General features: G+C 38.3%; 1 protein-coding gene across 4 annotated transcripts in view; it reads left to right on the top strand.

The window, feature by feature from the left end:
• NUP160 (nucleoporin 160) overlaps positions 1 to 13,290 on the top strand; it is a 46,788-nt gene that overhangs the window by 29,359 nt on the left and 4,139 nt on the right. For 2 of the 4 annotated variants that reach the window (XM_044388910.3, XM_057317280.1), the window contains 12 exons: positions 541 to 639; positions 1,360 to 1,479; positions 4,274 to 4,369; positions 4,467 to 4,561; positions 4,655 to 4,751; positions 4,841 to 4,946; positions 8,004 to 8,164; positions 9,546 to 9,606; positions 10,330 to 10,440; positions 10,624 to 10,747; positions 11,322 to 11,423; positions 12,057 to 12,198. In XM_044388910.3, the coding sequence (XP_044244845.2) occupies positions 541 to 639; positions 1,360 to 1,479; positions 4,274 to 4,369; positions 4,467 to 4,561; positions 4,655 to 4,751; positions 4,841 to 4,946; positions 8,004 to 8,164; positions 9,546 to 9,606; positions 10,330 to 10,440; positions 10,624 to 10,747; positions 11,322 to 11,423; positions 12,057 to 12,198 (1,314 nt within the window). Of the gene's footprint in view, positions 1 to 540; positions 640 to 1,359; positions 1,480 to 4,273; positions 4,370 to 4,466; positions 4,562 to 4,654; positions 4,752 to 4,840; positions 4,947 to 8,003; positions 8,165 to 9,545; positions 9,607 to 10,329; positions 10,748 to 11,321; positions 11,424 to 12,056; positions 12,199 to 13,290 lie in introns of all 4 variants that reach the window. The other 2 variants (XM_048215757.2, XM_057317279.1) reach the window with 1 other exon arrangement.

The raw sequence follows: 13,290 nt of genomic DNA, 5'->3' as shown, positions 1-13,290 counted from the left end.
TTTCTTGTATAGAATGGGATTTCTGGAATTTTTTTCTTTGTAAATGTTACCTGCATCTTAATTGGCTGCTGATAAGAACCACAATAATTTAAACTTGATTGCACCAAAACATACCCCAGAGACATTTTCTTTACTTCTCTCTTGACATGTCATTCCCAAAGTTTTTTTCCTAGAGTATCTTGTTTTGTTTTTTTAATCCTGTTAGGTTCTCTTTATACCAAAACAAATATACCATTGTCTTCATATAAATCCTTTATAGGAATCTAGTCATTAAACCAGTAAATACCAAAAGTTGGAAAATCGCTAAGTTGGAAAAATGTATGTATGTTGGTGTTATTGGAGTCCTGTTTGCTTTCTTGAAAGTGTCTAACCTAATGCAAGAATAGATGAGCAGGATTAGATTTTAATTTCCAGATGATTTCAGGAAATACACCTTTTATGTTAACTGACTACTATCTTCTTTCCCTCTTTGAAGAATTTGAGAATGGTTATCTCCTTATATTTATTTTCTAATCAGAAAGCACCTTTTATGCCTTTAAGGATTATATTCAACTGCTGCGTCCCTGGTGTCAAGTCAATGTTGGTTCCTGTCGATTTATGCTGGGACGGTGTTACCTGGTTACAGGAGAGGGACAGAAGGTAAATTGCAGTCGAATGAAGAACCAGCTTCAGTGTAAAGAGGACACTTAGTCTCCTGACTAGGTTAGGGGGAATGGGAGGCATGGAATCCTCTAGATAAGGACAAAGATGATTAGTGCCAGCAAGAGCCGTGTGGGGATTCTTCAGTTTTCATGTGCTTTGCAAATTAGTTAGAATATGGGAAAACATTAAAATCCTTTTGCCCCTGTGTAGGTTTTTTTTGGGATGAATTTTGTAAATCAAATTTATTACTCAATTACACTGTTTTTATTACGTATTTTTTTTAATTTTATGCTGCTTTCTCCCCCCATAATGGAAGTTTACCTTTCTAATTTGTTCCCTGACATCCTATTTAGGTAAATTTTCAAACATGCAGGAAAGTTTAAGGACTTAAAATAAACAATCATATGCTTACCACTCAAATTCTACAAATGCTAACATGTTACTATGCTATTGTATATTTATCCATCAATTTTCTTATTGAAGTTTACTTTTTAATAGCATCTAAGTTAAAAAGTGAGATAAGTTAAAGAAAAATATTAAATAATGTGTCAGATAGAATTTAGAATGGCAAAAATTGTAAATCTAGTCAACAGTCTTAGTTTTTCTTTTTTGGCTTTCCTTCAGCACCTGAACTCCCACCCCCCCAACCCCGACTTTTAAGCACCTAGAATTTGAACAGTCCATTATAAGTTATTTTGTATTCTTTTATTTCTCCAGGCTCTGGATTGCTTCCGCCATGCAGCATCTGAAGTGGGCAAAGAGGAATTCTTGGATCGTTTGATTCACTCAGAGGATGGGGAGATTGTGTCCACCCCCAAGATGCAGTATTACGATAAGGTACATTATGGTGTGGTTTGGTACTTCTTACACCACCCTGTGTAAAAATGTATCTGAAATCATTGCTTTGGTATTTGGGGAGAAAAATAATATAAAAATGTAATCGTTCCCTGAAATTCCAAGAGAAGAGAAATGAATTTGCCTGGGGAAATTAAAGAAACATATTTTAATGAAATTGGTAAATGTTTTTAACTTAAGTGAAATTCCCATCATACCAGTTTTATTTATTTATTTGAGAGAGCGTGAGCGGGGTAGGGAGAGCAAGAAAATCTTAAGCAGGCTCTGTGCTCAGCCTGGAGCCCACCAAGGGGCTCAACCTTACAACCCTGAGATCATGACCTGAACTGAAATCAAGACTTGGTCATTTAACTGACTGAGCCACCCAGGTGCCCCAGTTTGTTTGTTTGTTTGTTTTTAAGTAATCTCCACACCCATTGTGGGGCTCAGACTCACAACCCCAAGATCAAGAGTTGAACACTCCACTGACTGAGCCAGTCAGGCACCCTGAATTCTAAGGATTTTTAATCTGAGCCTGGCTAGATTTAAGGAATTGGTAAATCCCCTGAGATTGTATGCAAAATGTTGCTTGTATTTTTTCTGTGGAGAAGCTCCATAGCTTTCATCAGAAGAAACTTACTGGTTCAAAAAACATGAAAAACCACTGCTCCAGTGGACTCCAAAGTGGGCCCTGGGAAGAAAATACCAGAACTCTCACAAAAGAAATAAATTAAGATGTACTAATGTTTAATATAAGGATCAACCCTGGTGCTCTTATTTGGTCCTTTACCAGGTGGTCACTTGTCATTTAGTCTCAAGGTAGGCGTTGGAAGGAAGAGGGAAGGTGTCACAGCTGGGGCGGGGGTTCAGAGGAGCACCTGCACTACTCCACTTTTTTTTTTTTTTTAAAGATTTTATTTATTTATTTGACAGAGAGAGACAGCCAGCAAGAGAGGGAACACAAGCAGGGGGAGTGGGAGAGAAAGAAGCAGGCTCTTAGCGGAGGAGCCTGATGTGGGGCTCTATCCCAGAACGCTGGGATCACGCCCTGAGCCAAAGGCAGACGCTTAACGACTGCGCCGCCCAGGCGCCCTTGCACTACTCCATTTGATTTCAGTAGATTATGTTTGCCTGGTTAAATTGATTTATACATGATAGTGATTCATTTTAATAAAAATCACCTTCACAATTTCTAAAAATTCCTACAAAGAAGTCAGATTAAGAAAGTACAAGCAAATGAGGACAAATTAGAGCTGACACTTCTCCCTTTGATACAGGCTCTTCATCAGCCATATTGCAAGGTAGAAACAGTGATAGTCTATAATCAGATCTGACAAGAATCAGCTGATAACAGTTGAACTTCTCAGGAATGCTATTTTACAATCTAAGTAAGCGTACCTTGAATTAAGATGTCAACTCAAGATAATATGAAACTGTGAAAATTATCAGAGCATTAAGCATCCTAATCACTGGTAGTGGAGTATAAATTGGTTACTCTTTGAAAAGCTGTTGGTATCTGCTAGCTGCAGTCATTGACATACCCTATGACCCAGTTATTCCAATTCTAAATATATCCAGAAACATGTACATAGTTACCAAAAAAGAGACATGCAATTATGATCCAAGCAGCATATTCTTAAAATTCATACACTAGAAACCCAAATGTCCGTTGACAGAATGGATCAATAAATTATGGTATATTCTTTGAATGGAATACCGCAGCAATGAAAGGAATTGCGTATAATAATAGGTCAGTCTTATAAACATGTTAAGCAAAGTAAGGCAGACACACAAAAAAATACATACCATAAGATTTTGTTCCCATGAAATTAAAAACAGAACCAGTAAAAGTCAGAAGTGCCTGGAAGGAGTCATCTGGGAGCTTTGGAATACCACTATATTATAATTCTTATTTTTGGTGCTTGTTACATGGATATTTTTACTTTGTGAACATTCAGTCAGCTGTGTACCTAGGATTTATGTACATTTCTAAATATATGTTACATTTCAAGAAAAAGTATAAAATAAAAACTAATCATCCAAAATATGTTTTATACTGTTAATAAAAGAATAATTACTAATAAAAATAATCAAAACTATTTTTATCTTTATTTCTTCTATAAATTTATGTGTTGAGTGTGTTAAACCTATATATTAGAGAGCTGTGTGTATGTAAGTAAATACTTGTGCACATGTGTGCACAGACATTGTTAATAGGGTGGACAAAGTTTGAAGAGCACTGTTCTATCTTATCTTAGAAATGGATTATGTCAAACATTCTCTTTAGGGTTTTATAAGGCTACGGTGGCAATTTATTTTCTGGGCTTTAAATACATCTGCGACCTAAACAGTTACTAGGAAAATTTAGTAGTGAAATTGCATGTGTTCCTTCAACAAATAGTTACTAAGAACCCACTGTGTACTAACATTGAACATAGAGCCGTGAACAAAAAGACCAATAGGAAATTTTACAGTAAGCCTGTTACTTGACAGTAGAATCTAAAGGAAAGTCTTTTTTTTTTTTTATTCCATTTATTTATTTTAAGTAATCTCTACACCCAACGTGGGGCTCGAACTCACGACCCCGAGATCAAGAGTCGCATGCTCTTCCGACTGAGCCAGCCAGGCGCCCCTAAAGGAAAGTCAAATATTAACCAAATAATCCTGTCTTGTAGTCAACATCTTTGATTTCATCTTCAACTTAACTCGTTATCTTTCTGATTGATTTAATTCCTGTTTCAATTTGCCGTGCACTACCATATTAATTTTAATGGAAACTCCCTCTTTTTCTCCTCAGGTTTTGCGTCTACTAGATGTTGTTGGTTTGCCTGAGCTGGTGATTCAGTTGGCTTCGTCAGTATTAACTGAAGCAGGTGGTGACTGGAAAAGTCAGGTGAGAACTAGCTATAGTCTAGGTATTTCCCTTTAGACTTGTCATGGATGTGCGATTTAATTGCTGTTGTTCTCCCCCCACCGTATTTGACATTTAGGCTACCTTAAGGACATGCATTTTCAAACATCATTTGGATTTGGGTCACAATAGCCAAGCATATGAAGCCTTAACCCAAATTCCTGATTCCAGCAGGTAGTCAATCCCAGTCTTTTTTAGAGAAGGCAATTTACCAACCCTGTTTAATGCACTGAGAGTTTGCCCTCATGTCGCTTTTCTCTCTCCTAGGCAGTTAGATTGTCTGCGGCAGCTGGTGGTAGTTCTTTGTGAACGCTCGCAGCTACAGGATCTTGTAGAGTTTCCCTATGTGAATCTGCATAACGAGGTAATTTTGTCCACTGATGACTGGACACAACTGCGGTGGTCGTCATGCTCGCTACTAACCTTCGTATCTGATTGCTTCCCCTTCGTTAGGTTGTGGCAATAATTGAATCACGTGCGCGAGCTGTGGACCTTATGACTCACAATTACTATGAGCTCCTCTATGCCTTTCACGTCTTTCGCCACAATTACCGAAAGGGTGAGCAGTTGAAGCCAACAGTCTTTGTTAGGGGCAAACTTAACAGTTTGATTATGTTTTATGAAAATACTGTTTGACTTATGTAATTTTTACCTTATTTTCACCATTGAATGAGTGTTCTCTACAAGCATTTTGGGAAATTATGTTTAATTACAAGATTAGCTTCACCCTTTTTGAAGATTACTCGCTAGCCTTAAAGACAAGCACTTATCCCACTCTAGAACATTCTTGAATCATTTCCAGTGAGATGTCATTCTATCTATGTCTTCTGTCTGATTTTAAAAGAAACTTTTTTACTAGAGGCGTCTTGAATTCTTGTGGCTGGTTTTGAGTTCTGCCAGCTTGCTCTTGGCCTTTTCTTATTTTTGCTGATTCTTTTGAGAGTAAGTGGTAGACATCACGTTTCAATGTATAAATACTTACGATGTATCAGCTAAGGACATTTTCTTAGATAACCTCAATACAATTATCAGATTAAGGAAATACAACTAATTTCATGAATTAAATGTAAATATAATGCTATCGTGATTTTTTTAATAGCACGTTCCTCCCATATCATCCCTACCCCCTGATCTAGAATCACACATTTGTCATGTCTCTTTAGTCTCCTTTAATCTGGAGCACTTCTTTTAGCCTTATTTTGCCTTGATGTTGTTGATATTTTTGAAGAGTACAGGCCAGTCGTTTTTGTAGAATGTATCTTAGTTTGGATTTGTATGATGACTAATGAAGTCTTTATCAGAACAGCTAAAACGGTGGTTGGTAAGCATAGCATACCATATAGAGAAGTTGAATCGCTGTGTTGTACATCTGGAATTAATGTGGCATTGTGTGTCAGCTATACTCGAAAAGATTAAAAAGAAAAAAAAGTAAAATCTTTGAGACAGAAAAAAAAAGAACAGTTAAAACGCAAAGGGATTACATGTCTATTTTAAGATCACATTTTACAAGATAACCATTGTGGTTCTCCTCTGGAAATGGTAATATTTTTTTTTACCATTTTCACTCAGAGAACTTTTCATAAGGTTTCTTTTTTTTTTTTTTAAGATTTTATTTATATGAGAGAGAGAGCATAAGCAGGGCGAGGGGCAGGAAGAGGGAGAAGCAGACTCCCCACGAAGCAGGGAGCCCAATGGGGGCTTGATCCCAGGACCCTGGGATCATGACCCAAGCCGAATGCAGATGTTCAACCAACTGAGCCACTCAGGCATCCCTTTGTAAGGTTTCTTGCTGATTTTCATTGGAAAGAATAGATAGAAGTAATTCATAAGCATGCTCTAATTTTCCGAATGGTGAAACATGTTTGCATATTCCTTATATTCTTGACCCATACAGACAGGGACATGTAGAGGATTAAAGATCTCTCACTGTTTGCTTTTACAATAACAACATCCCTTACATCAACCTGGTTAAGACCTCTTTAGCTGGGAACACCTGGGTGGTTCAGTTGGTTAAAGTGCCTGCCTACAGCTCAGGTCGCAATCTCTGGGTCCTGGGATCGAGCCTCACATCGGGCTCCCCGCTCAGTGGAGAGTCTGCTTCTCCCTCTCTCTCTCTCTCCCTCTGCCCCTGCTTGTGCTCTCTCGCTTTCTCTCTCTCAAATAAATAAATAACCTTAAAAAAAAAAAAAACCACTTTAGCTGAATTAATGTTCAGATCTTTCTGGAGCAAGACTTGTTCTTCTAAAAAAAACAGTCTTAATATGGCAGGCACTCAGAAACATTTGTTGGCGGGGGAAAGTCAGTCAATTTCATTTTAAATAAAATTATATAAATTTTAAAACTGTTGGAATGAAAAATAGTTTCATTTGAAAGCTAAAAGAAATGTTAGTGCTTTTTGGTTTCTGGAGTCTCACACTGCCTCAGAACAAGGTGTTTTTCAATTTCTCATTCAGCCTATGTGACTAAAGTATTATAAAAGTAATCCATTCTTGAGCAGAGCGTCCAGACATTTCTTGGTCTCACTGGGTGAAATTAGGTAAAAATGGGGCTGAAACTAGCACTCTAAACTAGTCTTCTGTACTATCTGGAAATGTAGTATCTGAAAGTTAGAAGTAGGGACACCCGACTGGCTCAGTCAATAGAGCTTGCGACTCTTGATCTCAGGATCATGAGTTCAAGCCCCATGTTGGATGTAGAGATCACTTTTAAAATGAATGAATGTCAGAAGTAACATTTACAGATTTTTTCTTTTTTTTTCTTAATTGTAGTAAAATACACATAACATAAACTTTACTAACTCAACCAATTTTTAGTATTCAGTGGTGTTATGTATATTCACATTACTGTGTAGCCAATGTCCAGAACTTTTCATCTTGCAAAATGGAAACACTATACTCATTAAACAGCTTCATTTCTGCCTCCTGCAGCCCCTGGCAACCATCTATTCTACTTTCTGTCTCTATGAATTTGGCTACTGGAATCATATAGTATTTGTCTTTTTGTGACTAGCTTATTTCACTTAGCCTAATATCTTCAAGATTCATCCATGTTATAGCATGTGTCAGAACTTCCTTCCTCTATTATATGTATATGTCACATTTTGTTTATCCATCAGTGGACACTTGGATTGCCTCCATCTTGGCTATTATGAGTAATGGCTGCTGTGAACAAGGGTACACAAATATCTCCTCAAGACTCTGCTTTCAGTTTTCAGGCTATATGCCCAGAAGTGAAATTGCTGGATCACAACGTAATCCCATTTTCAATTTTTTGAGGAACTGCCGTGCTGTTTTCCATAGCAGCTACACCAAGTTACATTCCCACCAGCGCTGTACAGCGGTTCCGGATTTTCCACGTCCTCACCAACACATGATTTTTTGCGGGTTTAAGTTAAACTCAGTTTTGTTTTAAGTTTTAATATTTGATAAGTATAACAAATTCTCTAAAACACGTTTTTCTAAAAAAAAATTTTTTTTTACATAATCTCTACACCCCACATGGGGCTCAAACTTACAACCCCAAGATTAAAAGTCATGCTGTTCTGACTGAGCCAGCCAGTTGCCCCTCTAAAACACATTTTTGAAGTTCTGATGTTTAATTTATTATTGCCTCCTAGCTGGTACGGTGATGTTTGAGTATGGAATGCGTCTTGGCAGAGAGGTTCGAACTCTGCGGGGACTTGAGAAACAAGGCAACTGTTATTTGGCTGCTGTTAACTGTTTACGACTCATTCGTCCAGAATATGCATGGATTGTACACCCAGCATCTGGTGCAGTGGTATGGAAGCTTTCCACCTTGGAGTTTGGGGATCATTTAACTTAACTTGGTTTGGTCCTTTTGAAACTATCATCTCACTTTACTTAGTTTTGTTTAAAATTTCTACTGGGATATTTGTGAACTTCATCTATTTTTGCAGCAATTCCATTGTTACATATTACCACCCCTTTAGTTCTCAAGTTTAGAACTATTGTAGGAAGAAGTACTGCGGTATGGTTTTGAGTTAGACCTAACTTCAAGCAAACTACTTAGTATTTTGCTGCCCAGTTATCCTCTTGTATGATGATAATGTCCACCTTATTGGATTGTTTGGGTATTAAATGAGGCAATTCATGCAGATTGCTTAGAACAGTGACAGTGCCTGACCTGCAAAAAGTGCTCAGTGAATGGTTGCTGCTTTTATTTCATTTATTTTTGTTAATTCAATCTACAGTTACTGTTTTAAAGGATGTGCACTTTTTAAAAAATGCTGATGAGGTCATATATGTGCAGTTACTCATGTTGTATATCATTCCTGCATGTACTAGGCTGTTTTCCCAGGGTCTGGGGTGGAGAATGTAACTCTGGAACCACGGACGTCAAGTGGTTTATATGGAGGTTAAGTGCACATCCTTAGACCCAGTAACATGTTAGAGCTAAGTGGGCCAACTTGGCAAACAACTCCATTCTTTGTCTGATAGTTACAGTACCTTTGTAAGAAGAGCCATGCTAGTTGAAATAAACATAATTTATGTGGAAAGAACTTAAGCATGAAAGCTCTGGATCACAGTTAGTGATATCAAAATAAGGCACCGTTGACCCCTAAGCAACACGAGTTTGAACTGCGCAGGTCCACTTATACACGGTTGTTTTCAATAAATGCAATAATGTAGGGGTGCCTGGGTGGCTCAGTCATTTAGGTACTGGACTCTTGATTTTAGCTCAGGTCATGGTCTCAGGTTGTTGGGATTGACCCCCTCGTTGGGCTCAGCACGGAGTCGGTTTGAGATTCTCTGTCTCCCTTTCCCACTGGCCCTCCCCCCACTCGGCACGTTCTCTCTCTAAATAAATAAATAAATTTTTAAGGGATCTTTTAAAAAATGTAAATCTAGTACTCTTCCTTATGATTTTTTGAATAACATGTTCTTTTCTAGCTCCCTTTATTGTGAGAATACAGCATATAATACAGATAACATAAAAGTATACGTTAATGAAAGTTTATGTTCTTGGTAAGGCTTCTAGTCAACAGCAGGCTATTAAGTTTTTGGAGGAGTCAGAAGTTATATGCAGATTTTCAACTGTGCAGGGCATTGGCGCTCCTAACCCTCAATTTGTTCAAGGGTCAACTGTACTAACTTTTCAACTTTTCATTAACTTTTAATCACTTGTTTTGTCTTCTCAGTATGATCGTCCTGGAGCATCCCCTAAGAGGAATCACGATGGAGAATGCACAGCTGCTCCAAGTGAGTTGGGGGTCTCCTGTGGATTCTTTGCTTAGACAGTAATTATGTTGTTGTGTTATAGTATGATCTGTATTAAATGTGTGTTTTTATATAGTAGTTGTAATATGTATAGCAATGTAAAAATATTGTGAAGTTTCTTTTAGCTTATCTTCAATATTTTAATCAGCTAAAAGTTGTCTGGTTTCTCTTTGAAAACTTTGTATGGATGTATGAGAAATGAAAATGCTTTAAAAAGAGTGTTTGTTGCTTGCAGTATTTAAATCAGCTTAGTATCAAACTTGTTTTATCAGGGTCCTTGGATATTACCATGGAGACATGATATTCCTCCTTAAAGAGCCCAGGCTCTAGAGTTGGACGCCTGGTTTTAATTCTGCCTCTCTCACCGTGGGCATGTTCCTTTCTTTCTGATCTAGTAACAGAATCTCAGAGTTATAAGAGTTAAACGAAATTCTGTGTAAAATACATTGTAAGCGTCTCCTCAGCTGCAGCTGTCGTTATTCCAGTGGTTTGATTTGACTGAGCTACATGCTGGAAGCAGGGCTGTTGCTTTATCAAGTTTGCTTTTATGGAGGGCCCCCCCCCCCGTTTTATCTCCAGTGCCCTTGGAATTGACGCTGAATTACTTAATGTTTAGTGGAAATTGACAGGCTGAGTTAATAGGCACTAATGATAGGCACTTCCTTTGTACTTTGAGAATCAAAAATATTTTTCTTTGGCTTCTAGCCAATCGGCAGATTGAAATTCTGGAACTGGGCGACCTGGAGAAAGAGTGTTCCTTGGCCCGCATTCGCCTCACTCTGGCTCAGCACGACCCAGCGGCAGTTGCGGTTGCAGGTAGGAACGCGGCCATCCGGGGGCACCAACAGCAGGCTTCGGGGCCAGCCAGGCAACGCGGTGTGCTAGACCAATGTGCCAGACAGGCCAAGCACCGCTCACTGTTACTCAGACTCCTCACCAGAGGCGGCTTTGGGTCACTGGCAGACACCATGGTTGCCACTAACTTTCCCGTTTCCACAGGAAGTTCTTCAGCAGAAGAGATGGTGTCTCTCTTGGTTCAGGCTGGCCTTTTTGACACTGCCATATCACTCTGTCAGACTTTTAAGCTCCCCTTAACGCCAGTCTTCGAGGGACTTGCTTTCAAGTATGTATGAAATTGTCTTTCCGTAGTCTTCATTTTCTAATGCAGAAATATCGTACTGCTGCCTGGTGTGAACCAGTGGTCATAGCCAGTTGTGCTTTAAAGAGGTGTTTTTTCTAGTCCACCACAGGGACTTTTTTTAAATTTCTTTTAGTTAATTATGATTTTTTTTTAAATCTTGATTTATAGCTTCTCTTGTGAAATCAAAAACTTTGGCATCCCTAGGCCCACATTTCCACAGGACAGTAGGATATGTGGCCTAAATAGTCGTGTCTGTTTTAGAAAAGGCATGTGTTCTCTTCAGTCCTTTAGGACAGCCATTTTTAATAATGCCTTGTACCTAAATATTAAAACTTTCAGAATGTTTCCCTTGTATGTAAATGATTTAACACTTACCGATGGTCTTGTGGCTCATTCCGTTGTGTGGCTGTGAGGAAAGGAAAGAGCCAACACCCAGTAGTGAATTCAGCGGCAGCCTAGAGCTAAAGTTATCATCTCATCTCTGGTTTTAGTAACAAAATAATGTGGTTCTTTTCAGCAAATCAGTTTACCGTGTGTGGAACCGTTTTCATTGCAGATGCATCAAGTTGCAGTTAGGAGGCGAGGCGGCGCAAGCAGAAGCCTGGTCCTGGCTCGCAGCCAATCAGCTCTCATCCGTCATCACCACTAAGGAGTCTAGGTACAGCCCTGGTGCTCATCCGCCCCAAAAGGACTTACCCTCCAAACACTTCCCTCACGCACCCAGTTAGTGTCTACTGAATGCACTTCAGCTTCTTTAGAATCCTTCTCTAACCCTGACCTGACCCTCAGGAAACTTCCCTCCCTTGAATCGCATTTACAGTTTCTATTGTACAGCTCAGCGCTTTAGAATTGGAACATTTTACAATTTGGAAGTGCTCTGACGTTAGTTTTCAGTCCCTAAATTAGCACACCAGTATCACTACTAAAATATAGATATACCACCCTCATCTTCCAAATCAGAACTTCTACGTGATTATAACGCTTGATTGGGTTTGGAAACAGTGATCTGAGCCGATTTCCTTGTTTCAGAGATCTGGAACAAAGAAGTTAGTCGAATTGTGTAGTCAAGTAAAGATGTAGTTAGTGGAAGAAAATAGAATCCATGTCATTTGGTTTTTAGTACTACTCCTAAACCACGTTGACCCTGATAATATTAGTTGCCATTTAGTTATATTATCAGTTTAGTTGTAAGTTTCTAAAGAATTTTTTCCTTGTAAATACATGCTTTGAATGGTGCTATAAATATCTGTTAAGAATCTAGAGCTCATTAGTCCTTTCTGCTTTTTTCAAGTGCTACAGATGAAGCATGGCGACTGTTATCAACTTACCTGGAAAGGTACCAAGTCCAGAATAACTTATATCACCACTGTGTAATCAACAAGCTCTTGTCTCACGGAGTGCCTCTGCCTAATTGGCTTATAAACAGTTACAAGGTAAGTGGTATCTTAACTTGTATAGAGTAAGAAGCTGATCTTTACCATTATGAATAAACTTCATGAGATGATTAAAAAGAAAAGGTGATAATTTGTGGAAATATATTGACATATGCTTTGGGCAGCTTCTCAAGTTTAGTTAAAAACACTAAGAACAGCTTAACTTTAATTCCATATGAAGTACTGTGTGTTTAGAATTTAAGTTCTGCAGGATACCTGTTTGCTCACTGAACAGTGAGTATATATTTAGAACAATGCTATATGCGTGACACAGTATTTACTGTTTGTTACTCAAAAAATTCACAGGAGTAGAGTCCTTTTCAAAACTACAACATGGTTTAAGTTTTTGTCAAAATTGGGTTTTTGGACTGCCTGCATCAGAATTATTTGGGTAGTGGGCTTCTTCAAATATGGATTCCTGAGCCCCATTCCACACTTACACAATCAAATTAACCTGGATCTAGGATCTATATTTTAACAAGCTTCTAATTTGATACAATGCATGCTTAAGTTTGAAAACTATATCTGAAATACATTGGGTGGAATAGGGAAAGAGAGAATGTAAAGCTTAAAATCAGGAAAGTTGATCTGTTTGGGGGGGGGTGTTATTTTTTGTTTGTTTGTTTAAGTTAGAAAGTAGAAAAGACAGTTAAGATGGTAAAAGTTAGGACTGTGATCAAATCAGAATATAGAAAGCATAATTACCTAATTAGTAGAGCCCTTCCAAACTGAGATTGTAGTCACTTTTGTTTCACCCTGAGTTAAATTTAACTGAGGTATTTAAAGTTGGGAATTCTTTTAACTTCTTTTGCATTTGTCATTCCTATATTTCTGAGAATTAATGTGAATATATTGCTCTTTAGTATTCAGCATTTCTGAGAAGGTGTGTTGACTTTTATTACTACTGTGGAAACTTAAGTAGAAAAGTATTAAATAAAATGTGTCTGGGATGCCTGGGTGGCTCAGTTGGTTAATTGTCTGCCTTCAGCTCAGGTCATGATCCCGGGGTCCTGGGATCGAGTCCCACTTCGGGCTCCTTGCTCAGCGGAGAGTCTGTTTCTCCCTCTGCCTGCCACTTGCCCTGATTGTGCT

The sequence above is a fragment of the Ursus arctos genome, unplaced genomic scaffold (assembly GCF_023065955.2).
Source record: "Ursus arctos isolate Adak ecotype North America unplaced genomic scaffold, UrsArc2.0 scaffold_23, whole genome shotgun sequence".
Classification (NCBI taxonomy): Eukaryota; Metazoa; Chordata; class Mammalia; order Carnivora; family Ursidae; genus Ursus; species Ursus arctos.
This window is presented reverse-complemented; position numbering and strand designations above follow the sequence as displayed.